General features: G+C 36.4%; 1 protein-coding gene across 1 annotated transcript in view; it reads left to right on the top strand.

The window, feature by feature from the left end:
* Positions 1 to 26,676, top strand: part of DENND4C (DENN domain containing 4C) — a 2,492,302-nt gene that overhangs the window by 1,187,916 nt on the left and 1,277,710 nt on the right. Inside the window, exon 17 of the mRNA XM_044061083.1 lies at positions 19,881 to 20,027. Within this exon, the coding sequence (XP_043917018.1) occupies positions 19,881 to 20,027 (147 nt within the window). The remainder of the gene's footprint in view (positions 1 to 19,880; positions 20,028 to 26,676) is intronic.

Here is a 26,676-nt window from a genome sequence, read left to right as displayed (position 1 = left end):
GCCTCTTTGGACCTCTTCAAGAGGAACCTTGACGATTGGATGGGAGAAAGGAAATTCACCCCAGGGATCACGTCAGTCGCCCTGCTAGACAGGGGTCCAGGAAAGTAAATAATGTGGGAAGAAATAGCCAGGGAATTGTTATGGCTAGGCTTGTATAGGCCCTAGGGCTGATAGCCTAGTACCAACCTATGAACCTATGAAATGGTGCAGATAATTAAGTGGTGAGGGAGAGGACTGTGACTGCTGCAAAGAAGGATGCCCTGAATTGTTGACATGTAAGAAACCAAGCCCTCAGTTATTTCTCTGTTTTACAGGTGTTTAAAGATATTTTTGAGGCTGCATCTGTTGAGCTAGATTCTCAACCCTGGCACGTTAAGAAACTTGATAGATTTTGTATGGCACAAGACATGCATAAACACCTTTCCAAGAGTCTGCTTTTGACCTAGCTGTTGTTTCCCAAGAGGCAACTAGAGTATCTAAACTGGCTCCTGATTTGAATGCCCTACCAAATGATTGCAAGCAGTTGGGGTCCATTGCAGATTCTGAAGAACGTCTACGTGTCTGTTGCCTTGGCTACCAGTAATATTGACTGCCTGACTTCTATGGCCTGGTATCAAGGCAGCACTGTAAAGCAGATTGAAGATAGAACTCATAAGCTAAAGAATGAGGCAGTAAATAATGGAGTCTCTAGCCTGTTGATAACAGAAGCAGACAGGGTAGGCAAACACACTAAAGTGCAGTTATGCTGTGGACACCTGTGTCGAGGCATATAATTAGGGCAAAGTTCTTAGAAAGCATATCTAGTTAAAAATTCATCCGTTTCCTGGAAAATGTGAAGCAGTTACTCCTTAATGCCGTTGTGCACAAGGAACTCCTTTTTGATGCTCCTGTGCTTGGAGCATTTCCATGATGGTAGAGAATTGAAGGGCCCTTTACTCAGTCCATCATCTACCCCACCTCCAAATAAAAATGCTTTGGGTAATACCGTACTGGGCAAGGCCCTTTTCTAGAGAACAAAAATGGAACAGTTTAAAAGGGGGGGAATCGATTCTAACAGGCAGTTCTAGAAATGGTGCAGACAAGTATTGTGACTTCCCCCCAAGTTGTCGGGCACCTGCCAACAATAGCTGTAGTCCTCTCTTCCTTCGTCTCCCTCCTTGGTGAAGGAATCTGTTAAAAACAATTTGCCTTGATTACGTGCTGGACATATTCAGGCTACACAATTACATTTTGGTTATTTTCTCTTTTTGAGGCATCCTTACTTTGCAGCTGACCATTTGTTAACATCCAAGCCTTTTTTTCCTGTCTGATAAATACTGGTACCATAGACTTTGTGCTCTAAGTAGAAACAGGCAATATTATTATTATACAGGACTGTTCTTAGTTCCCAGAAAAGAAAACTTGTGGTGACCCATTTTATATAATTAAAATCTGGACAAATTATGGTGGCAGAAAAGTTCATGATGCTTTCCTCACAGACCCTCCAGAACATGTTCTTTAAAATGTTTTTCTAATAACACTGGGCATGAAACATGGCTGTTTTCACATCTCAAGGCATTTTTTTCCAAGTTGCTATTGGGAACTGTCCTTTTTCTGTTTACTGTCTTGCTCTTTGACATCTTCACTGCTCTAGTAGTCTTTACGGAGTGCTTAATCCCAGTTACACACACCTGAAACTCAAAAAGGATTCACATTTATCAGTACCTTAGTGACTAATTTCTAAGTGCTAAGAGAAAGCTGCTATATGCTGCCATTTACACTGTCTGCTGCTTATAGAACACGGGCATCTGTTTAGTCACAGAAGTGAAACTTTCACCTTGTACACTTATTTCTGGACACACTCAAATGCAGTTGTTTATCTCATTTGACAAGGTTTGATTAATGACCTGATCGTATCTGCACTCTATTGTTTCTTCAGATGTAGTCTTAAAGTCTTGGGTACCTGTTCACATCCATCCTGATGACTCTCTACAGAAGGTTTCACTGGGAAAATCCAGTGTTTGAGGAATCATTCAGCTTAGCAGTGTTGCTTTTTTCTTGCAGTGTCAATGTTTGAGGAACTGCTGGGTTCAGCAGTGTCAGTGTTTGAGGAATCTTTGGGTCTAGCATTGCCAGTGTTTGAGGAATCTTTGGGTCCAGCAGTGTCAGGCCATTTGAAGTGAGAATCCCTGTAATTTCAACCTCGCGGTATGAATTATTTTAGTGGGTAGTAAATATTTTCCTCAACCCAGGGCTCACCTTCACCTCAGGCAGCTATCAGGAACTTAACAGAGATGCCTCATATCTATTCTGTGGAGTGCATGTGGGCAAAATCATTGTATTGGGATTTTGGCCAGAAACGCACACATTTTTGCTTATAAATATAAAATAGGTGTAATAGTCCTTGTGGCATTCAACACTGCCTTTACCCAAGAGTGCTCAAGACAGTAATTTATATCACACAAGTATATGTGAGGGCTTCTTCATTTCTAGTGTGTAGAGTAGCCATGAAAGTCTGGGACCCAGCTGTCATTGCTGATATATGTACCATCTAGGGTTATCTGATGTGCATCGTCATGAGTGTCTAAAAGTTATTTGAATTGGATCAGCATTGCACTCAATTGAAATGGATTGAGATTTGAGTACATCAGACTCTCAGTGATGTGCGAGTAGACCCAGTCCACTAGGAATCCAAATGCTGTGGCAGATGCACACTATACAGACATCTAACCATGCAGCATGATTGGAAGCAAGACAGAAGGGTATTCTTCCACAGCCATCATCTGTCATTCTCTGCACCCAGTCACAGACACCAGATTAACTAGTAGTTTCTCCATCCATTGTAAGCAAGACTTTTTGACAGCTCCTTTTTGGCCAAAGCATCTGTACTTCTCCCAGCTAATTCACATTCCTTAAAGGTAAGATCAATATGTTATCTTAATTGTGAATCGACTGACCCAAAAGGGGAACCTTCTTAATCCTAAATCTTTAGTCCAGTAGGACGTCAGGTTTCTAATTCTGGAATTTAGTTCCCCTACAATGGTAAACTCTCTCAAGAAGCAGTGAGGTCCAACTTCCAATGTGGCCACACATGGATCAACATCTTAACTTCAGCTTTCCCAATGTGAAAACAGAAATTGAGAAACGGTCATTGGTATATTATCAGCTTGATTAAACTTCAGTTACTGGCTAGTACGTACACTGCCTGGATGTCAGCAAAGAAGAAGCCAAAACAGCCTGTAAGAAAATCAACTAGAAAAGTTAGAGAGAAAACACTGACTGGGAAGAATCATGCAGCTGTTTTGCAAAAGGCAGTTCAAGCTCCATCTCTGGTGCAAAACATGGCTTTCAGTAATCTAGAGGAAAAATAAGTCAACTGTACTTGGAGATAATAAATATAAACATAACAATGAAGAATTATATCAACTCAAATAAAATACTGGAAAGAATAAAATAAGCTGTAAAGAGATATTCAGATTAACTGATACTGCTGCAAAAGTCAGAGGTCAAAATGAAGGAAATGGCTGAGTATGAGACTGCTCAAGAAGAAATGTTTACAAAAATGGTAGAATTAGAGAATGGGGCACTTGGGGAATACCTGAGTTTTTCTGCTGTACCAGAGAAAGTAGAAGGAACATACTGCATTCATTTTTTGAAGGCACAAATAAGCAACTAGACTGATATTCCAAAGTAATGACTGTTAATTGAAAAGGCACACCATGTCTGTGCTCCAAATCTGGCCATGAGAAAACAACCAAGACTTTTATTAGTAAAGATGTACGCTTGCAAATGGAAAGCGTTGATCATGACAAAACTGTGGCAAAAGGCAAAGTATTAAAAATTGGAGACAGTAGAGTGTTTGTGAAAACTGGTTATTCACTGTTCACCAGACAGAAGAGATACAAAAATGTATTCCAGTAGTTGAGAATGCCAAGAGACATGGTGTGAAATTCAAGGTGATGCATCCAGTTGTCTTTAGAATGCTTTTCCTGGAGGATCAAAGTCATTTTCTGATGCAGAACAGGCCAAAGAGCAAATACAAACATTTGTCAAAAAAAAATCAGCTGTCAAGCAGTAGAGAGGACTCTGCTTCTCATTCTTCTGATAATAAAGCAGACAGAGAGGCTTTACAAGATAAACTTTTTCCATAGTTCTAAATGAAAATGCTTGAGAGAGAGAAAAAAGCACAGGAGTTGACCAGAAGAATTGAGAGTACCTTAGAATTGAAACAGTATCTTAGTTGGAAGATGGAGGTGGACCGGAAGATGACCAGCAACATGGAAATTAGTGAATAAATATGAGACTGTAAAGCATCAGTTGTATTTTTGAACTACGACTATATAAGAATAATTTGGAAAAAATGGACTTTTGGTGACTTTGTTAAACTTTTGGGGAACTGAAAAGCATTTCCACCACTTCATGTCATTAATGTTTGGTAGGATTTAGAGGGGAAGGAAGAAGGAAAAAGGTAACAAGTAAAACAATTTGTTATTTCTATGAAACTTTTCACAATATAAATTGCATATTTATAGTAAAGCATTTTTAGTTCTTGTATACGATAATGTTACTAAAGTAAACAGATGCCTTTTTTCTTCCTCCTCTTCTCTCTCTCCTTTTTTGGTATTAAAAATGTAGGCATTACAGTGCAAAAAGAGAAGAAAAGCTAGACAAAAGCATATTTAAGTCAATAAGCTGTAATCTTGGGTTGTTGACGTGTGGGATGGGATGTAAAAGTACACAGTTCATTATATATGTAGAGCTGATATGTTTTCTCTTACCTTTGCATAGGTAAATGCCAGGATTAAGACCCTTGGGTTAATTTAATAATAAATTTTAAGTGGAAACAAATGAGAGTACCGAATGTAGTTAAAAATTTTCATTTAGCAATAAATGTTTCAGGCTGTCCTTCATGCTGCAACAGAGGACATTTTCTTCTCTTACATTTCCATGGAGACAAGCTGATAATAGGGTAGTAAAAAAAAAAACAAGTTTCTTCAAGGCTAAAAGTTAATTATTTCTGAAAGCATGCACATTGTTTTCACATTGGGTGGGATAAAGATATAAAAAAGAGCACACCCCAATTAGTGTAATTAGAAGCACAAGCAATAACATCATGTAATGAATTCTTATCATAATGGGTACTCTTTATTGAAATGTGAATGGTCTCGCAGATAGCCAAAACTGAAAGAACAATTTATTATATTAAGAAATGTAGGGTGGAAATAGCTACAGGAGATGAATTTGGAAAGAACTTGGCATGTGCATTTGATAAAGGATTTCAGGATGGATATTCAACAGAATAGCTAGGGAAAATAAAAAGAGTATTTATATTAATTACTAGAGGAGCTGTTGTGATGGAAGAGGATGATGATGGCAGATTTGTGGTAGTACAGGGCTAATGGCAAGGGGAAGAGAATTACGCCTGCATGTATTTATAGTCCACCTAAAACTGGTGGTGTAAATTTTGAGAATTAGCTTTCAACAGGGAATATTACTTGCAGGTGGGGACAGGAATTTGATTTTCAACATGAAGATGTATCTGGCGGGCCTAGGAGGGGAAAATTTAACAAGAAGGTGAATTTCTAAAGAATTATATGGGCATATTTGGTATAAAAGACATTAATTCAGTAGTAGAACTTGGAAAAATGTACATATTAATCCCCAAAGTACAACTGGGCTAGACTAGATAGCAATTGTATTTCACAGGAACATGTTTGACATGTCCAGTAATTTCAGATCATGTGCCAACAATTACCAAGATAAAATGTGGGGTAATGAAGTAAAGATGAGAAACTGGTGTTTCCTAACCTACTTGTTAAAAAGAAAGGAATTTAAGGAATGGGTAGTAGAAATTATCTGGACATTGTTAGAGGAGATAGAAACTACTCCAGAAGTTAAAACTAGTGTGTGGGGTAAAAAGAAAGAGATCTGGTTAAGAAGTAATAAGAATTAGGTTTGCTCACAAAAGTTAAAGTATTTCAAAATGAGGGGAGTCTCACAGAACAAGAGGAGACATAATTGCAGAGTGCTAAAAGAAAATAAGGGAGACCCTAGATAATATGCATGAGTTTAGAAAGATTGCTGTTAAGCAACTGTTTTTGTGAAATCTTCTCATCACAAAAACGTCTGGCACAATGACTTGGGCAACAGAAAGTAGAAAGGGTTGTTGTCAGACTTGGGGAGTCTATAACAAGAAAAATAAACAGAGATCTTGTAGAGGTGTTAGAGATATTTTAGAAATGTTGTCAAACTTTATATAAAGCAGGGAAGAGTGAAAATCGAGAAAAAGCACGAATGGGAAGTATCTATTGAAGACTTAGATATGCCAAGGTTAGAGGTAGGTGAGGCTCAAAAACTAGCAGTTATGATAGGCAGAGGTGAGATAAAATGGTGATCTATAACCAATCTGCAGGAAAGTATCCAGGAATATATGGTACTCTGGTGTAAGGTTGGAAGCTAGGAGGGAAGAAAGTGAAAAAGATCTGCAAGGTTTTGTTTAACAGTATTATAAAAGGAGGGGGGAGACACCAACATCCTGGAAAAAAGATAAGATGGCTGTAATACCTAAAGACTGTAAAGACCCATCTGATCCATCTTCATGTAGGCTAATTTCAATTTTAAACCATGATTATAAAGTGTTTTGTATGTAATGGCTATAAGAATGGCAAAGGTGATACCAGAATTGAAAGATTATGGACCAGTGTCGTTTTGTGGCGGAGAAGCAAACATTTAACAATAGAACAGTGATGATCCGCAGGGAAGCAGAATGTAAGAAAATATTGCTGTTATTGGTGGGTGTTGATGCACAGAATGCATTCAACAGAGTAAGCTGGGATTTTATGAGTAGGGTAATGGAAGCATTTGCATTTCCTGATACTATAATAATGTTAATTAGAAGGATAATAAAAACAAAAAGCATCACAATAGCAGAACCAAGTACCACTAAAACACAAAACGCTGCCTTCGGAACACCAGTAGCAGAAATAGAGTAATAAATTAGCTGAAATTATTGATTGACATAAAATTGTTTTAAGGAGGGTTAATTTTGAGGTCATATACAAACAAGATGCTTGTTATAGTGAAAAGTGCATGAGGAAAAAGTGTGTATATAATCCCCCCTTTACATCCAGTTTTACATCATTTTGAGTGTTTTGTGGAATTTGAGTTGGGTAACTTAAGCAAACAACACAGAAGAAAGCCCTATTATAATCTGACAAGAGAAACTGTTGTTTTACTTGCTGTGATTTATTACAGAATTTGGGATTACACCTACGGATGATTTATTTCTGCTACTGGGGTTCCGAAGGCAGTGTTTTGTGTGTTAATTAAAAGGATATTTGAGGGATCGGAGGCAAAAATCGAAGAGGGAGGGTTCCTCTCTCATAAGTTGTCTGGACAAAGGAACCAGGCAGGGGTGTCCTCTTTCCCTTTTGTTATTTGTTATATTTAGAATCATTAACAAAGAAAATAAGGTACTCAGAAATTCAAGTATATAATTGGTATGGTATTCAAGAAAAGTTGGCTTTATTTACAGATGATGATTTGTACCTGATGGAACCAGAAAAGGACATCTCGGTGTTGTGGAACATTGAGAAATTTCCGGGGTTTTTCAGGATATAAAATTAATGAGGCTAAGGCAAAGGCTGTAGCTATACACTATGTACCCACACCATTCAGCAACACCCATATTTATTGGACATGATAAAATGAAGTGTTTAGGAGTATGGATTAAAAGTATTTTATGGCAGCTAAGGATACGTGGGAAGAGACTAAACAAAAGATAACTGAAAAAACTGAGAAACCGAAAACTCTTGCCTATGGATTGGATATGAATAGCACGATACATGCAGTAAACGTGTTTAGTCCCTTTAGTTTTAAAGAGGTCAAACAGGAGAAGTTATGGATAGTAATTTAATAAAGAGTTGAAGGATTTTATTTGGGAGGGGAAGATGGCAAGATTCCGGTGGGATAGGTTGATCCTTTCAGTAGAACAGGGAAGTTTAGAATTAACTGATTTGAAGGGATATTTTAGAGCTACACAGTTAAGACAGTTATACATAATTGCACGGGAGAAAGCTGCAATTTAAAATGAAAGGGATGATGAAACAGGGGTTAATTCAAGAAATAAGGAAAGAAAGGGATTTTGAACACAGATCCTAAAAGAAAATAACAGGCATATAGAACATTATGTTCATAAAGTAGCAGAAAGTATACTAAGAACTAAGCCAACATGGGAATGGAGAAAGGAGATTCTGCAGATAGGGATAGGGGTCTGCATTTTACTGGTGGACACTGACAAAGGATTGAAGGTATTGGGAACAAATAATTGGAGAGAGAAAAGTAGTAGCATGGGAAGAGGACAAGAAGACATTTGGATTGCAGGCTAGTTATTGCTTTCCCTATCAGGGATTGATATCAGAGTATATACAAAGAGAAAGGAATTGGGGAATACTAAGTGAAAGACTTGCGCTGGTTGAGCTTTTAATTGTATTTAGAATAGAAGCTGGTATTAAAGTGTTAATTAGTAGGGCATATAAAATATTGCACAGTAACTAATAGGAATGAATCAGAAAAGATCAGGAAGAGAGATTAGCTATGCAGTTCACAAAGAAAGAATGGGAGGACATGGCTCCCAAATATGCAACAAAATGTAGATGATTTAGGATTTTTGCATGGAAGTGTTTGCATAGATACTTTTGGCAAACTCCATATAATTTTTCCTCTGGTAGATGTTGAAGGTGTAATGGGGAAAATGGGGTACATGGGTGCATATGTTCTTAGAGTGCAATGAGTTAATAGACTTTCAAAATTCAGTATAGAGTACTCTCTCAGGAAAACTGGGCAAGCAATTGAGTGTAAGGAAATGATTTTTTTTTTTGAGCTGAGATATAGGGCATGAATAGCCTAGACATAATACGGTCTTGTTAAGTTTAATTCTGGTGGCTGACAGAAAAGCAAGTACTAGAAAATGGAAATCAAAATCTAAACCAACTATACTTGAAATAGCGAATATTGTAACAGATAAAAAAAACAGTTAGTGGGTTCCTTAGAAAAAGGGTAGGAGTAAAGTACATAGAAAAAATGGAAATTATGGGAACAGTACACGTAGAAAAATGTTTTGAAGGAGGAGGAAGAAGGTTTAAAAGAGGGCAGGAATTTAACAATATATGTAGTATTGGTTTGATTATGTGATATATAGCAATATATGTGATTTTGTAAATATGAACTTGTTAATATGGTTTGATTTATTTTATATAAATGTAAGTTTGCCTGTGTCACAAGTGGTAATTCAATAAAGATGTTTAAAAAAAAAAAAAGAATCAGAGAGGTCCATCTCAAAAAAGTTATACCTGCGGAAGTGGAAGAAGTTTTCATGCTGGTACAGTAAGCATGGGGATAGACCCCTTGTCACTTAGAATTTTAGTAATTCTTCCAGTACCTTTCAGACATGTTTTCAGAGCATATTGCCTTTATTCTGTCAAGATGCACCTATCCACCATTGCAATCTGTCTGTCCTTAGACCCTTCAGTCTCTTAATTCCACAGTCCTAGTGTTCATCATGGGTGCTCCATGCCTTTGAATCTTGAGAAAACACATTCCTGCAGCCTGGGACTTTAATTTTGTGATTTCAAAGCATATACTTCTGGTGTGTGAACATCTGTTTCAGCCAGCTTTAAATTCCTCTTGTTGGAGGCATTTTTCATGGTAGTTATCCCTTCACCCAGAACAATCTCTGAGCTCTAGGTATTGACATATGGAGGACCCTTCCTGATTTTTCACTAAGATAGGGTCTCCCTAAGGAAGAGGTAATCCTTTATTTTATTGTATTAAATGGGTAGATAAACAAGCTCATGGACCCTTTTCCAGTGCAAGGGCTTGGGCGTAAGTAATCAAGGAAGTATAATATGTACAATATGAATAAAAACGATATACAGATAAATGAAAACTATTATTTTATACTCATTACAGCCAAGTGTGCCTCTAGGTGTTAATGCAGTTACCACCTACTGCGCCTCTAGGCATCAAGTATTGCTTGTTCATATTTGCATTAATATTTCCAAAACCATGCTACATGCAAGGTATCAGAATATTTTATCTTGAAGCATACATGACAAACACAAGTGTGTTGATATTTTACCTCTGTCAGTGAGTATTTATTAGAACTGTAAGGTGCTAAAGGCTCAAGCCATGCCCACCGGGAGTTAAAGGTGCATACTCAAAAGAGCTGTAGTGGAAGGAATAAGTTAAATAAAACAATTTAAGCAGAGTGTAAAATCAAATAACTGCAATAATAAGTAGTTTACACAAGTGTGAAGTGAGAGACAAGCCTTGTTTTTAATGCTGGCTAAGCTGTGTGTGTATATATATATATATACATATATACACATACATATATACATATATATATATATATATATATATATATATATATATATATACATATATATACATATATATATATATATATATATATATATACATATATATATACATATATATATATATATATATACACATATATATATATATATATATATACATATATATATATATATATATATATATATACACATATATACATATGATAATTTTATTCTCAGTTTTTATGTATGCTCTGCACAGAATGAAAATCAGTAAGAGGGACTAAATATTCAAGCCTAGGTAGCAGGACCTCAATGGGTGTAAAGGCTTTTCTAGCCTCTCTATCCTGTATACAGCTTTAATTTGGGAAAGAACTATTTGCCTCTGGTGTTCTACATGTGGTTGAAGGGAAAGAATATGGTCCTTAAGCCCATATATTTCTGCATTTTAACTGTTGGTATCAGATTGTTCTCTGAATTAAAAAAAAAGAAAAGTGTGTTTATGCCAGCAGTTGGAAGTTCTGAATGACATCACTGTGGATTTTCTGGTGTTTAATGTAGAAAGTCTCTTCTGGAACAGCTAATTCCAAAGGAGTTTAAAGTCATATTTTAGGAAGATGCCAATATCTCTCTGGGAGTTTGGCTGCCTTTGTGGTCACTATAGCATTGGGTAAAGTATGCAGTTCAAATTGTGAGGGTCCCCAAGGAAGGTCATTTGTGTAGGATTAGAATAGAAGCAGTCCTAATCCAGAAGCATAAAGTATACCAACATTACTGGCAAGAGGATGAAGTTGTGACACAACAGAATGTTCTGTTACTGAGGTAATTTTCAAACCATTCACATACTTCACTGGCAATATCATGAATAGCCAGAAAGTCTAACATCTGTTGCAAATTATTTTTTTCAAGTATGTTAGCTGGAGGATCTTCCATGCCCGAGATAGTTCTGAGACTCACCCTGAATCAGATTATTCAGCCGTCAGTATTCAGCCTATTCGCAGAAGAAATGGGAGAGAAGTAAGCATATCAAGCCAACTTAAAGACTTAAGTTGCAGGAGAGAGGACAGTAACATTTGACAATAACATTGAACCACATAAACAAAGCATGTTGAAAGGATAGGTATGTGTCTTAGATGTTACCCCTTCCCTAGCAGCAGCAGAGCTGTTCCCTAAGCCTATTCAAATGCAGCTTGGACCACTGGATGGGAAATCGCAACTTTACCCCTGGCTGTCACCTGTGTCCCTTATGGATAAGGGACTTCTCGTAGATGCCCTAAGACACAAGCCTGTTACCAAAGCCTTTCTAGTCTGTGGACATTGATGATTGGGAAAATTGGGGCAGGGCTTTGCATAGAATCCCATGAGTAGACTGATAGTTTTTGCCTCCTTCATGCTAGAGAAATGTGGTGAACCAGTGTCTTGGCATATCCTTTCCCAGTGACTGTCCAAATGCATTTGCTTTGGCATGACTGTCATGGGGAAACCATGGATGGAAAGGTCAAAGCATTTGCCACCAGGGTTAAAGCTATCACAACAGCTACTTACAAAAATGCCTCTGTGCAGAGAATTTGAAGCATCTACGTGGTCTTCTTTCTGGCCTTGCATTTTCCAAACATAAGCTGGTCATAGTGTCTTGGAACAGCGTAGGATATGTGGTGAAAAAAATGATGCAACATTGTCCTTCTGTCTGGGTTCAGGGTTCCAACTTGGCATTCTTCAATTATTTGGAACATGACTGGAGCAGTGATCCCTATAATAAACAGGGTATAGTCGGGGTTAGAATTCACCCTAACAATGCTGAGTACAAGGATCATTGCTGCAGTCGGAGCCTTCCATCCAGATGCATCCCCTTTTACTGTTTTGGTTGTCTTCCTTTTTGTCCTGAGCATAATGAGGCAAAGATCTACACTGTCATTGAGTGGTTTCTTCATTACCCTAGAGGGTTAGTACATTGATTTATTTATTGACATTTGTTTATTAGGAAAGTCTGACTGGGTAGGAGCCCATTTTCAATGGATGCCCGTGGAGAAAGGCTACAAAGTATTTACAAAATATTTTAAGAATAATTAAATACACAGTCATTAAAAATAATGCAGACACCAATTACAGTTTAAATAATTATACCAAATTAGACATAATGTGAAAACAATGGTTGAGTAGATACAAGTTATATGACAATGATGTAATAGAAAATTTTAACCCATTTATAAAGAAATTAAAGGTAAGTTAGTAAAATACAAACAGGAATTGCAATATGAGGTGAGAGAAAAACAGGTCTATGTTATATCTGTAGAGAAAGGGTGAAGAGAGTGAAAATGAGAGAAGAAAGGAAGTGAATGAAGAAGGGGGGAGAATAAGGAGATGAGGTATGAATAAGAATTATTCAAGGAGATGTAGATCTCTTTGTACATATTTGTCATACTTGGGTAGTGGTCCTTGGGCAGGAACATCCCCTTCTAGGAATCAGTAGGGTTGTATAGGTCAAAGTACTAGTATGTTTACTTGCATCTTGCTTTTTCTGTATTGCGTGAAAGCACTTCTGCGTATTTATTGTCTTTTGCCCTGTTGTCCTAAATAGATGAAGCCTATGTACATTTTGGTGGCTTTACAGTTACAGAATATAAGCTGAATATTTTGTGGGTTGCTGTGTACTTTACAGGCAAATTTCTCTCTGATTGATGTGAGAGATGCCATTGCACCTCGGAGTTGAATTGTTGGCCAGAAAATAAATATTTGCTTACAGGCAATTCACATTATTTGGTACGTGGCTGCAGCAGAGACATAAATTAAATGATGTGCTTAGTAGTGTAAAGGATGTGTGTGTGACTAAGGGGAGTTTATTTCATGATTTTTAAGTATCATGGTACTTTGATAAGCATTTAGTGTGTTTATTTTGGGGATTTGTATGACCCAGTTATACCATTCCTGCTCCTGTTTTCCCAGACAATATAAATAGTGTGGCTTGCATGCCAGTATAATGAACAGCTTCAACCCTCCATTTGAGAGTGAATTTTCTGCTATCTGTATTTGCCTACATTTTCTATTCCTTACGATCTGAAATGATGTATTTTCCCCTGTTAACTATAGTTAGTAGTAATTGCTTCTTCAGGGCATAATGTCTATTTCCATGTGTGCTTGTATTTATATGTATCCTAAGTTTCAAATTTCATGTTTACACTGTTTAGACAATTTCATTTTATGGTTATGAATTGCTTTTGTGTTTTTGTTTCCCATACTGCTCTCTGTACACGAGTATCATTGTCTTTTTTGCAAGGCATGCAATGGAGGACCACAAGCAAGGATTGTGCTTGTGGAGAGTAGTGATCTAACTTAGAAGGCACCGTTTTTAAACTTTGTGAATGTTATGCTAAAACAGTAGTATCCAGTGAACTGTTAGGTGACCACATTGGTTGCAGTGTAGTTATTTTCTGTGTACATTTAAATACTAAGTATTTCTCATATGACTGCATGAGCTGCTGCATGGACTTGCACAGTTTCAGAAAAACAATGTGCAGCTGTTTTAAGTTGCATGTGTTTTGATGGTAGATTGGAAGTTCTAAGGGTGTGCCTATGATCTGCATAGTGCTGCTAATTAATACAGACACCAGCCAGCAAACTCATGAAGGCATTTTTTTTCATGTTCACAACACAAACATCTTTGAGCACTTTCCTGTTCCATTTCCCCAGCTGAAAGCACAGAATTGTATTTTGCACAGTTTTTGTAAGAAAACAAAGGCGCTGTCTTTACCTGATGTAAGGTTGCTTTTTAACCTTTATTTGATTGAGTTGTTTGTGCTGTAGAATTCCTATTTTATTCAAGTGGTACTCCGTGAAAAGTATACAAACTAGTGCAGTCCTTTTTGTGGTTTGGAATAGGGGCAGCCCTTAATTCCCTTGTTTGGTGTTGTCACATTGAGCTGTTATAGAATTGCACATGACTACATTTTTTTACCAGTTGATTTTAAAGATGATATTAAACCATGTTGTAATTTTCTTTTAACACCTTTAAGGAATTTATCACTTATGACATAAACAAACATACATTTATATAAAAGAAAACAAATCATATTAACCTGTTCCCAGCTGCAAGCATTATACATCACATATATATTTTTGTATAGTCATAAGTCCAACATTACAACAGTTAATCAATTCCTGTCTTCCCTTAAACTTCACTCCTCCTCCAAAACATTATGCATGTATTGATCTCACAATTTGCATTTTTTCTATGCAATTTGTTCTTGCCCTTTTTTGGATATCCTACTTATGTTTATTTTTATCTCTTTTACAGTATTCAGTACTTAAAACACAGATAGTTTCTTGGATTTTCATTTTCTAGTAATTGCGTTTGAGTACACTCATTTTCATTTATATAAATGAAAGCAAACCACACCAACACAATCTTAGTTGTGAGCATTTTACATCACAAACCATACTGACACACTCCCAGTTCAAACATTATACATTGCTTATAATCTACCCAGTCATTTTCTGAAAAATATTGCATAGCTTATTTAAGTCCTGCCTTTTTGTAAACTTCATTCTTCCCCTGTATGTATTGTTCCAAGTCCAATGTTTCCCTATGTAATTTACTCCTACTCTTTTCTAAAGATATCCATTGCAGTTGTTTTATCTCTGTTACTATATTCACTACTTCTAATATAATTGGTTTAAATTTTGATTGCCATTTTCTAGTAATTGCTTTTTTTGGCAGCCACCATAATTAGACTCAGCAAGGCATTACTATGTCTAGGCAATTCTGATTCTGTATCATAGCTCAGAAAAATAATTTCCCTCATCACACCAATCTGTCCACTCAGGATCTCTGACAGTGCCATCCCACAGGGAATCCTTAAAGTTTGCTAACCCACCACACTCCAGAAAATGTTTCCAAGTGCCTCTTTCTTCCCTGTTACACTTAAACATTTGCTTGTCTACCTGAGGAAAAGTTCACTGGAGTCTACTTTGTGTATAAAAATATCTATATAAACATTTCTAAGCAAAAATCCTAACTATTCTAGAGTGTGTTGCATATTTGGGAGACATACATATAATTCCCCATTGTTTCTTTGTGAATTGCTTATCCAGTCTCTCTTCCCAATCATTTCTAATCTCCTCTGATTCTTATAGTTATCATGCAATAGTTTATATACTGTACTAATTATTTCTTTTTTAATGGCAGCTTCTGTTGTAGATTCTGCTAAAAACTCTACCAGTGCTGGTCTTTAATTTAGGACCCCCTATTTCTTTCTCTTTGCCTATACTCTGATCTTAATCCTTGATAGGGAAGGCCATCTCTAACCTGCAGTCCAAATAAATTCTTGACCTCTTCCCATTCTGTTACCTTTTCCTCTCTAGTTATTTGCTCCCAGTACCTTGGTTCCTTTGCCAGTTTTTTCCAATAAATTCCAACCCCCTCTTGCCTATTGTCTGTAATCCCTAATTGCAGTCATCCCTGTCTGCAGAAGCTCCTTTCTCCCTTCCCATGTTGGCCTAGTTCCTAGAATACTTTCTCCTACTTTATGGATATAATATTATGTATGATTATTGTTGTTCTCCTTAAAGGCCTGCATTCAAAATTCCAGTCTCTCCTTGTTTCTTGAGGTTCCCCCTTGTTTCAACATCATCCCTTTTAACTTTGAGTTATAGTTTTCTGCTTGTGCTGTGTATAGAAGGCTTTACTGTGTGGCTCTGAAGTCCCCCTTCAAATTGGGTAATCCCATTCTGCCCTGTTCTGCTGGAAGAATCAGCTTATCCCACTTGACTCTTGTCATCTTCCCATCCAAGATAAAGTTCTTCAGCTCTTTAATTGCTTTCCACAACTTCTCCTCTGGTTGATAAAAATATCCCTGACCTGTGTATATAAGACTAAGGGAAATGAAACATTTTAACTGCTTGTATCTTACTATTAATGTCCATATAAAAAAGCTTCCATTTTCTCAGTTTTGTATTATCTTTTGTTTAGTCTCATCCCATGTATCATTAGCTGCTACTCCAGAATCATTAACTGTTGAGTTTTATCCACGTCTAAGTTTGGCATACTTAAGTCTGCCATAAATATTTCCATTTGTGCTTTTTCTTGATTTCTATTTTTCTCTGCTTTATACAAATTTTCATAAAATTTCCAAACTATGTTATACCTGTACTGGATCTCTGCTTATTCTTTTTATGGTAACAACCCTTTCTTTTTTCTGCTGTCTGACTCATTGAGCTAAAAGGTTTTGTGCTCTGGAGTTATCAAAAAAAACAGCTGTTTAATAGCAGTGTTTCTAAACTCATGCATATTATCTAGATACTCCTATGTTCTCTTCAGCACTCCACAGTTGTGCCTCCTCTTTTTCTTTGAGATTCTTGTTTTGCAAAATGTTAACCTTTGTCAGCTCCTGTAAATAATTCTTGTTACTTCTTAACCATATCTTTCTTTTAATTCTACCCTATTTTTAAACTCCACTTACATTTTATCCCACTCACTAACTATAATTTCTGAAGAAATTTCTATCTTCCCTAGTTACTGTCAAATTTCCTCTACCCATTTTTTTAAATTTCTGTCTTTTTAGCAGATAGATGGAGAAGTTCCAGTGTCTCATTGTACTTAATTACCCTGCATTTATGTCTTATGTGTTGGCACATGATCTGAAATAGTTATTGGATGTATGTCAAGAGTTTTCAATTAAATTAATTGTTAGATTAAGCTAAGGACATTAATACAGACATTTGTCTGTGCAAAGGTAAGAGAAAACATCTTAACTCTAAATGTTATAATTAGTGCACTTTTACACCGTATCCTCAATCATCCCAACAGCCCAAGATTATAGCTTAATAACTTGAACTTGCTTTTTCTGTAGGCTTTCTTTTCATTTTTACATTTTAATGCCTACATTTCTTAATATTAAAATTAAAAAAATGCTTGTTTGCTTTAGTATCTTTTACATACAACAATCACTGAAAATGCTTTACTGTATAACATGCAGTTTGTCAAGAAATGTTTTATGCAAATACTGTTCAGAGCAAAAAAAATGTTTGAGTTAGTCTTTTTTCCTTTCAAACATTAATGTCATGAAGTAGGATATATACTTATCACCCCCCCTCCAAGTTTAACCAAGTCAACAAAAGTCCAGTCTTTATCAGCCACTTTTTGTTGTAAAGCGGTATTTCACAAATGTGATTGATGCTTTATAGCTTTAAATTTATTCACTCATTTCAGTGTTGCTGGTCTTCATCATGTTCATCTCCATTTTCCCAGCCCCAGACTCTGGTTCAAGTCCAAGGTACTCCTGATTATTCTTGTCAGTTCCTGTCGGTTCCTGTGCTTTTTTCTGTCTCTCAAGCATTTTCCTTGGAAAAAAGTGGAAAAGGTTTCACTGTTGAAGTTCTACAGGCTTTATTAACAGTCGAATGAGATGCAGAGTCCCCTTCTGTCTAATATGGCTCACTTTTTGTTAGACAAAAAATTACTTTCATCCTCCAGGAAAAAAAATATTCTGAAGACAGCTGGATATGGCAGCTTGAATCGCGCACCCTTGCCTCTTGACATTCCTTGATAGCTGGATAAAAACCCTCTTCTGTTCTGCATAGTGTACAATGAGTAATCATTTTCCACAAACACCTTGTCTCTAGTTTTGAATATTTTTCTTCTCTACCACAGTTTTGTCAGGAGCATCTCTTTCTGCAGTTATGAGTGCATCATTACTGGTACAGGACTTGCTTGCTTTCTTATAGCCATGTTTGGAGCATACACTCAATGTGCCCTTTCAATGTGGAAGACTAATCCAGTTGCTTATTTATACTTTTATATGGTTAATGCAATTTCCTCCTTTTCAGTTTCTTGATACCTCAGACAAATCACAGTTTTGTTTTGTGTGCTCTGTCTTTGGCTCTCCTAATTTTTGAAACAGCTTTGCTTGAGAATCCTTATGCACAGCTAGCATTTTCTTCATGTCAGACTCTGATTTTTGCAATATTATCAGTTCATTTGAATAGCTAGCTAAAGCTACTTTTTTCCCCAGTCTTCTGCTGTTTGAGTTGATATAGTCCTTTAATGTTTCATATATTTTAAACACCTCTGAGTGCATTTGATTTATTTTTCCTGTAGTTTGCTGGAAAGCCGTGTTGTATACCAAATGTGAAACTTGAACTGCCTTTTGTGTAACAACTGCAGGATTTTTCTCAGTCTGAGTTTTCTATCCTTTTCTGCTTCATTTTCTCTCAGGTTCTCCAGATTTTTTCTTTGCTGGCATAAGTACAGTGTAATTACTAGCCATTGATTGAATTTTTACCCAGACTGACAATTTCACTGGTCCTTTTTACAGCTTCTGACAGGGAAGGCTCAACTTGTTAAGTGTACAGCCACCTTAATTTCAATAAGGATTTAATGTTGATGTTAGGCTGATCACATTGTTGTCAGCAATCCATGGGATCTTATTAAAGACATCTTTCCAGTGGAAAAAATATACATCTTTTCTGGAGAAATGTATTGCTGCTTGCTTTTTCTATATTAACAGCTAAATACAAATTTATTTTGGCCATTATTGAATTACCCACACTGAACCAAAGTAATATACTCATGAATAATTGAAACATAATGTTTAACATGCCATTTGTTACATTGTAGTGATTGTGGATGCTGTAGGAGAGGCCCATTTAAATGAGAGCCAGGTCACTGAAAGAGAGTTTTGTTCAGTTAATACTCCTTCCCCGAAACACTGTTAATCTGGAGGATGCTTATCTATGTAAGTGGAATGTGAAGAGTTTTTGTAGAGTTAAGTTTCCATCTCAATAGTGGCACAGATGTTTGTAAGTAAGGGGGGCTATTTTTTTTGGGGGGGGCCTCTTTCCTCAAAATTTCAGTATTTACCATTTTATGTGTAGCTAACTTGATAAAAATAGACATTTTGGCAATATGGCTCTTGGTGAAAAGGACCAAGATCCTTTGTGTACAGATCCTGGTGAAAAGAGCCATGCTTATGTGTTTGTGTATACCTATATTTGTGTTTGTGTGGGGAGGGGGTTGCACTGATAATGCCTGATGGCTTTACAGCATCCATTAAAGGTTAAAAATCAAAATTCTTATGAGATTTCTGTAAAGCAGTGGCTGGTGTTTTTCCCTTTCTCTAGTGAAACACAATCTTGGAGTTGGTCTGTATAATTAGCAGGGGAGTGTGGGTAGAATCTGTGCCATGTTTTTCAGCACTGTGACTTTTGACTTTTTGTAGTTAATGTAATGTAGTTCTGTTTTTTGGCCATTCAGCACTATAAATCTGTTAGCAGTAGAGTTATACTCAAAAGAAGTTTATATTGTTCCAGTGAAGTAATTAAATGAAGCATGTTTTAGAATTAGAAAACCTACTTTCCATATTGAGAGTTTAATCACATTGAAAAAATGTAAAAATCCCTTTGCATGTAATCATTTAATTTTGTGGCGGTATTAATCTGTTTATTTTGTAGTATTGCCGTTACATGCATTTCAGATGTTTTCTGGGTGTTGGCCTTAAATGTATTTCAGATATTGATAGCTGTTTTTTTCATTTCTCACTTTTTCAGTACCACTGAATACTGCAAATGGACATGACGTGGATGGAGTGAGTCATGGCAGTGTGGATAGCTTGAATGATACCAACAGTGGAGAACATACACTGTTCGTCAGGGATTTAGTCCAGCTACATTCTTCTGCGAATCACTCTAGTACAGGTACGGAAATCTTGAGAAATGCAGGAGTACCGTACTTTTTCATTTTTTATAGCTTAGCTACTACAGTTTATTTCCATCTGTAAAGTAATTTACTTATGTTGGGTAGTGTTTTTCTGTCTTCTAGTTGTTAATATTTTCTGTTTGTAAGAGCCACTCCTCACATTACTAGGATCTAATACAAAAAAGATAATTGCATATATTTATGACCGTGTTTGCATGCAGGTTTGATGGGATTTCACTTACATATTGTCTGAGAATTTCAAATGTCTTTTGGCCTTCTTAAACCAGTTTGATTTTAACCTTAAAGTGCTTTGTTAATAAACTAAAATTTACCTTGACACATCTGTATGTGTTTTTTTTTCCCTTTTTTTTAAGCTAGAAGACTGTTATATTGCTTAAACTTAACATATTCACCCATTTTGGGACTTCTTAGATGGCTGCACACTGCTCAGCCAGTTAATTTGAGCTCTGCCAGTATAAAAACAAAGTGCCACATGAAACTCAGTTACTGGCTACTAATTACTCTGCCTGGATGCCAGCAAAGAAGAAATTTGGTGAACCTGAGAGAAAATAAACCAGAAAGGTACAAAAGGGGACAACTCTGGCTGGGAAGAATCCCTGTATCTTTTAAGCAAAAAGTTCATTCCAGCTCTGGTACAAGAGATGGCTTCTGGTAATTTAAAGGAGAAAATAAATCAGATGCACTCTGGTTTAAAATAAATGGAACACCAAAGAAACATTGTCAGCTCAAATAAAATGCTAGAAAAAATAGAAGAATCATTAACTAGCTATTCATATGAACTGATAAAACTGCAAACAACAAAAGTTAAAATGAAGAAAAGGCTGGCTGAGCATGAGACTTCTTGGTAAGAGCAGTTTCAACACTAGAGTTTGAAGATAGTTTGCAGAGAAAGCCTGGGATTTTCTGTTATACCAGGGAAACTGGAAGGAACAGACTGCATTAATTTTATGAAAGTATGAATAAGCAACAGCACTAGTGTTCCATAGTAAAACTGCGGTGGTTGTGCTGCGGTAGCGTTGTCGCCTTACAGTAAGATGTTGTGCCATTCGATTCTCAGCTAGAGCGTGTTCTGTATGGAGACGTGTGAATGGGCGTACCTTCGTTGAAGGTTGTGCGTCAGAGCTGGCAATTCGGTGCATAAAAATCTACTGCCAATCAATAGCGGACCGGAGTTCCGCTGTGGCGACCCCTAACCGGGAAAAGCCAAAAGACGCAACATCAGCTAGTGTTCCATAGCAGGATTTTGTTAAACTTAAAGGGTATGTTGTATGCATGCACCAAACCTGGTCATGAGAAAGCAGACAGCAAATATGCAGTCATACCAGCAGAAAGAGTTGCTTCTGTTAAAATTGTATCAGAAAGGAAGTGTAATAAACATTAGAGACAGAGTTTTTATGGAAAATGATTATTCACTGTATCCAGACAGAAGAAAAGCATGGCTGCCCAGCAATCAGAGAATGTCAAGAAGCAGGTGTGATATTCAAGCTGCTGTATCCAGCTGTCTCCAGAATTATTTTTTTCCAGGTGGATCAATACATTTTTTGGATGTAGAATAGTGTAAGAGGGAAATGCAAATTTATCCAACAGTGAGATCCAGTAAGCAGAAGAGGACTCTGCATTTTCATTCTTCTGACCACAAAGTCCATAGATAGGATTCACCAGTGAAACTTTTTTTGTTAAAAAAAAATACATGAGAAACAGGAAGAAGAAAAAAAATGAGTTGGCTTGAAGAATCATGAGCATCTTGGCCTTCAGCCAGAGATTGATATTTGGAGATAGAGGTAATCAGGAAGATGACCAATAATACTAAAATTAGTGAAATAATGGGAGAGTAAATCATCAGTTCAACTGGATTTAGTAATGGGCATGTGAAATGTGTCTGTGAAAGAAGAGAGTGAGACTAGAAGTTTATTTTTGTTAAACTTGTGGGTGAATTGTAAAGCATATCTCCTTTGTCATTAATGCTTAGGGCAGTGGAGGGAATGAAGTAACTGCAACTAAAACAGTTTTGTTCCCATTAATTGTAAAACAATTTGTGATGCAAGCTGCATGTTATATTATAAAGCAGTTTTGTATAGTGTACAATCAAGGATATTTTAAATGTGAGAGGAGGGGGAGTCTTATTAATGACTGCTCTGTATCTTAAAGATATTAAAGCAAGCAAGTACTTTTACTTAGATGTAAGATATACAGGCTTTATACTGTAACATGATAAGAAAAACTGGACAGAAACAACTTAATATAATGTTATCCTGAACTGATGTGGTGCAAAAATATATTGATCATAGTATATATAGAGTTTAGATCATTTTCTTTGTTTTTACAGGATGTCTAGGTTAATGTCATTGGTTTAAAATATATATTTTTTAAGCATGTCGACTTGAAAAAGAAAAAATAATGAAACGCATGGAAAATTAATTTTTTTTGCATTTGCAAAGTTATTAACTTTGCTTTTTTTTTTTATTTTATTTCCTATTAGCAAATGGTTTGAGTGGTAGATAAGTCTGTAAGCGCATCAGCTGACCAAGAAAAAGTCTGCATATTCTGTTATAAATGTATAAATATTTTTCTCTCTGTCTCTCTCTCTCTCTCATTGCTAAATGGTTTTACTTGGAGAAGAAATGTCTGCAGGTGTTAACAATTAACTTTGAAAGTTCTGAGCACTCTCTGCTGAGAGAAAAGTAACATTTAAAGGAAACTGTGGCAAGAAGTTCAGTGAAAAATAGAGTGAAACTGGGAAGTGAATAAGTAGTAGCAGCTCTCTGCAACTTTTTTATTTTAAAGAAAACAGAGCAGTGCACTTTTTCTTAGGGCTACAAATTAATGTTTAATGAAAACATGCAAGCTGTTTTTTTCACATTTGGGAGGAGAATAAAAATAACAGAAATCTATGTAAGAGGGAGCACAGGCTTGAAAGCTTGCTCTTTATCATGGGTAACCCTAATTTTAGACTAGGTGATGCTTGTGTGTGTGTAACCATTGATTGGGGCAACTGCTCCTATCTGGAGGGGTAAATTCATTTGTTGAAAATATACATAGTTGAGTATTTGTTCAAAGTTGAAAGATCATTAGGGGGTTCTGAAAATATATTTAGTTTTTTGTTTGACAGTTTTCATTGAAGAAAAAAAAACATGCAAAATGTGACATAGGTTCTAATGGAGATGAGAAAAAGCAACTGTATATAAGCCAAAAGTTAGAAATGACACATTAAAAAGACCTGGTGTGTAATGGGGGAATTAATAGTTTTGTCCATTTTGTCCACAGTATCATGGAATATAAATGGCCTTGCAGGAATGGACAAAAAGTAATGAAATATAAGATGTAAGTAGCAATACTGCAGGAGATGGACTTGAATAGAAATAAGCTTTTGAATTTGACAAAAAAAAAAAAAAAAGATTTCAAGAATGTCCGGGATAAAAGAGGGTAGTAATAATACAGATCGCCAGATGGAACAGGATGATAGAAGAGGAGAAAAGGCAATAATAGTAGATTTGTAGTAGTAAGGGACTATTGACAAAGGAGGATGATTACACTGACATGCATTTATGTACCACCAAAATCTGGTCAATGTGGAGTTTAAGAAAATTTTTGAAAAAATAAGCTTTCGGCATGCAATATTTATTGGGTGTGACTGTTACTTGATTTGAAATATTGTGGGGCTCTTAGGTAGTTAAAAGGGAAATTTTAACAAAGGATGGCATATTTCTGAAGAAATATTTGAGAATATGAAAATGTGAATTCAGTAATAGGAAGTTAGAATTTGTATATTATTCCCCAGCATACAAATAACTAGGATAGACTGGATTGAAATTATATTCTACAGGCACATGTGTATTTAATAGAAAGCTTTGAGAAACATCCAAAAACTATTTCAGATCGTGTACCAATGAAAACTAAAAGAAGGATGCAGACTAGAGAAATAAAAATGAGACATTGGTAGTTTCATAAATGCCTGTTAAAATAGTAATTTAAAGAATGGGTAGTGGAAATCATTGGAGAGTTATTATAGAAAATGGTTATTTTTAGAAGGGAAGTACATGAGAGAAAATGATAATTGAGTATAAAAATAAGATAGTAATAAAAAGAGAAAGCAATATGGGGGAAAAGCAATAGGAATTAGAGGAGCTGACAAAGGTTGAAATATTGCAGAGTAAGACAAGTGTGACAGAAAGAGAGCACCAGTTGCAGAGCGGTAAAGGCAAAATAAGGTAGTAGCATGAAAAAGTTGCTTTTAAGTAACTATTATTTTTTATAACTACGATGCACAAACTATTCTAGCATAGTGACCTAGATAAAAACAAACAAGAAAGGGTTGTTGCCAAACACAAAGAGCCTATGACAAGAAAAATAAAACCTCCTATAGGGATATTAGAAATGTAGAAGTTTAATGAAAATTTGTATAAAGAAGATTAGCCTGGAAACCAAGAAAAGGCACAACTGGAAATATCTATGGAAGACTTAATATTGTCAGCATTAGAGATGCGATAAAAACTGTGATGCACAGTTATTCAAAAGGAAAGTCTCCAGGAGCAGATGTTATTCCTGTGGAGGATATGAAGTCAGGAGTAAGATAGTGGTAAAGATCTGGAAAGTTTTGTTTAACAGTGCTATAAGTGCAGGAGAAGCACCAGCATCTCAGAGGAAAACTGTGGTGCCTATATTACCCAAAGAGTATAAAAACCCTTCGGACCCTGCATTATATAGAGAAATTTCAGTTTTAAACCATGATTATAAAGTGTTTGTCTCTACTAGGTAAGATAATGGTATGTCCAAAATTGATAGCTATGGGTCTGTGTGGGTATGTGGAGAAGAGCAAAATTTGACATTTAATAGAACAATTGTGATCCGGAGGGAAGCAGAATGAAAGAAAATACCACTATTTTTGTTGGGCTGTGATGCAGAGAAGCCATTCAATAGAGTATGTTGGGATTCTGAGTGGATCAAACAAAACATTTGCATTCCCCAGTATTTATTTTATTTTTTTTTGACATTTGTTGACCCTGTAACTCTGACTGGCAGAACCCCTTTTTCAGCAGAGACCAGGGGAGAAAAGCTCTAGCAATGTTAGTATTACATGAATTGAGATAAGCAGAAACAATACAGTTAATTGCAATCTGTTTTAAGGAAGAGAAAAAAATATAAAATACGTTACAGACAGGAACAAATATGACATGAACTCGAGGCAAAAAACTTTAAACTGTTGGTGTTAGTTTGTGTTAGTTTATATTTTATGGTGAGTTTGTGTCTTAGTATATATTTTGCAGTGAGTTTGTGTCCCATACAGAGATGTGGATATGGACAAAAGGAGAACATGAAAAATAGCAGTAGATGAATAGTTAGACTTTTATGTGTAACTTAATGTGACAAGATGGCGAGGGTAGTTAGCATTTGAGAGGTATGGATGTGAGGGATGGATATTTTATGTTTGGTCATGGCAAATGCAAGTCCTAGTGTTTAGCAGGTAGAGATTTAAGGATTTTTTTGAAGAAGTTTGTTTTGGGTATATTTCTTGGGGACAGGCAATTTGTACCATGAATTAGTAGTTGAGTAGCTGTAGATGAGTTTGCCTGTGTATTTTTAGGGGTTTCTGAATTTCTTAGAGATGTTGATCTGAGGTTCGATGAATGCAGTTGGGAGTGCAGGGATTAATAAGAGAAGAGAGAGCTAAGCAAAAGGTAGGTTTGTAGAGGAGGGAGTGGGTGAGGTGCATTTGGGAGAGAAGTTGGTGGAATTCTAGCCACTGAATGTTTTTTAAAGCTAGGCAGTGATAGAAGAGAATAGGGTAAGTTTGCTGCAAATCTTGCAGTCTTATAAGTTCAAGTTTGGACATAAGCTTGGTTAGTATGGATTGGGGCAGCATAAAGTAGGCTTGGTAGAAAGGTAGGCTTGTGCTAGAGAGAGTTTAGTTTGTTAGAGAGAATTTTTTTCTTTCTGTAAAGTAACCCTAATTTTTGATTTTTTTTTTTTTTGGATGGTTTTTTGCATGTGGACATTGAATTTCAATTGGTCATCCTAGTAGTTGTGTGAGATTCTACTTTGATGGTTATGTTATTGAGGGAAGTGATAGTGAAGGTAGTCTTAGCATGAGGAGCTTGGTTTTATTTGGGTTAAGTAGTGGTTGATTGCTAGTTAGCTATCCTTCAATGGAATGGAAAGTTTCTTGGGTGAGAAGTTGAGAGACATCAGTGGAGGAGATGATGGTTGAGTCTGCGTATTAGAGTGGAGTGGGCAACAGATGTGTAGAGGTTATTAGTGAAAATCTTAAATAGTAAAGCTCCAAGGATGGAGCCTTGTGGGACTCAAGTGAGGACTGGGAGGAAGGGAGTGGGAGAGCAGTATGCCATCCAACTGACTGAAGCCTGTTGGAGAGAGAGCTACAGAACCAGTAAATAGTTGAGTTGGAGAGGTTGAGGTCAGAAACATTAACTAGAAGTTTGTTGTGAAAGACCGTGTTGAAGGCCTTGGAGAGCTCAAGAAATAGGCAAGATGCTAGTCTGTTGTTTTGGGTTCTGGCAGTGGTCTACATGAAAGATGATAGAGCAGTATCTGCGCTGTGGTTGGGTGAAACCTGTGGGGTGTTTGTGTGTGTTAGTAGATTTTCTTGGAGATATTCCTTTAGTTTGTGTA

Source organism: Protopterus annectens, chromosome 2.part0 (genome assembly GCF_019279795.1).
Source record: "Protopterus annectens isolate FY-2018-M chromosome 2.part0, PAN1.0, whole genome shotgun sequence".
NCBI lineage: Eukaryota > Metazoa > Chordata > Ceratodontiformes > Protopteridae > Protopterus > Protopterus annectens.
This window is presented reverse-complemented; position numbering and strand designations above follow the sequence as displayed.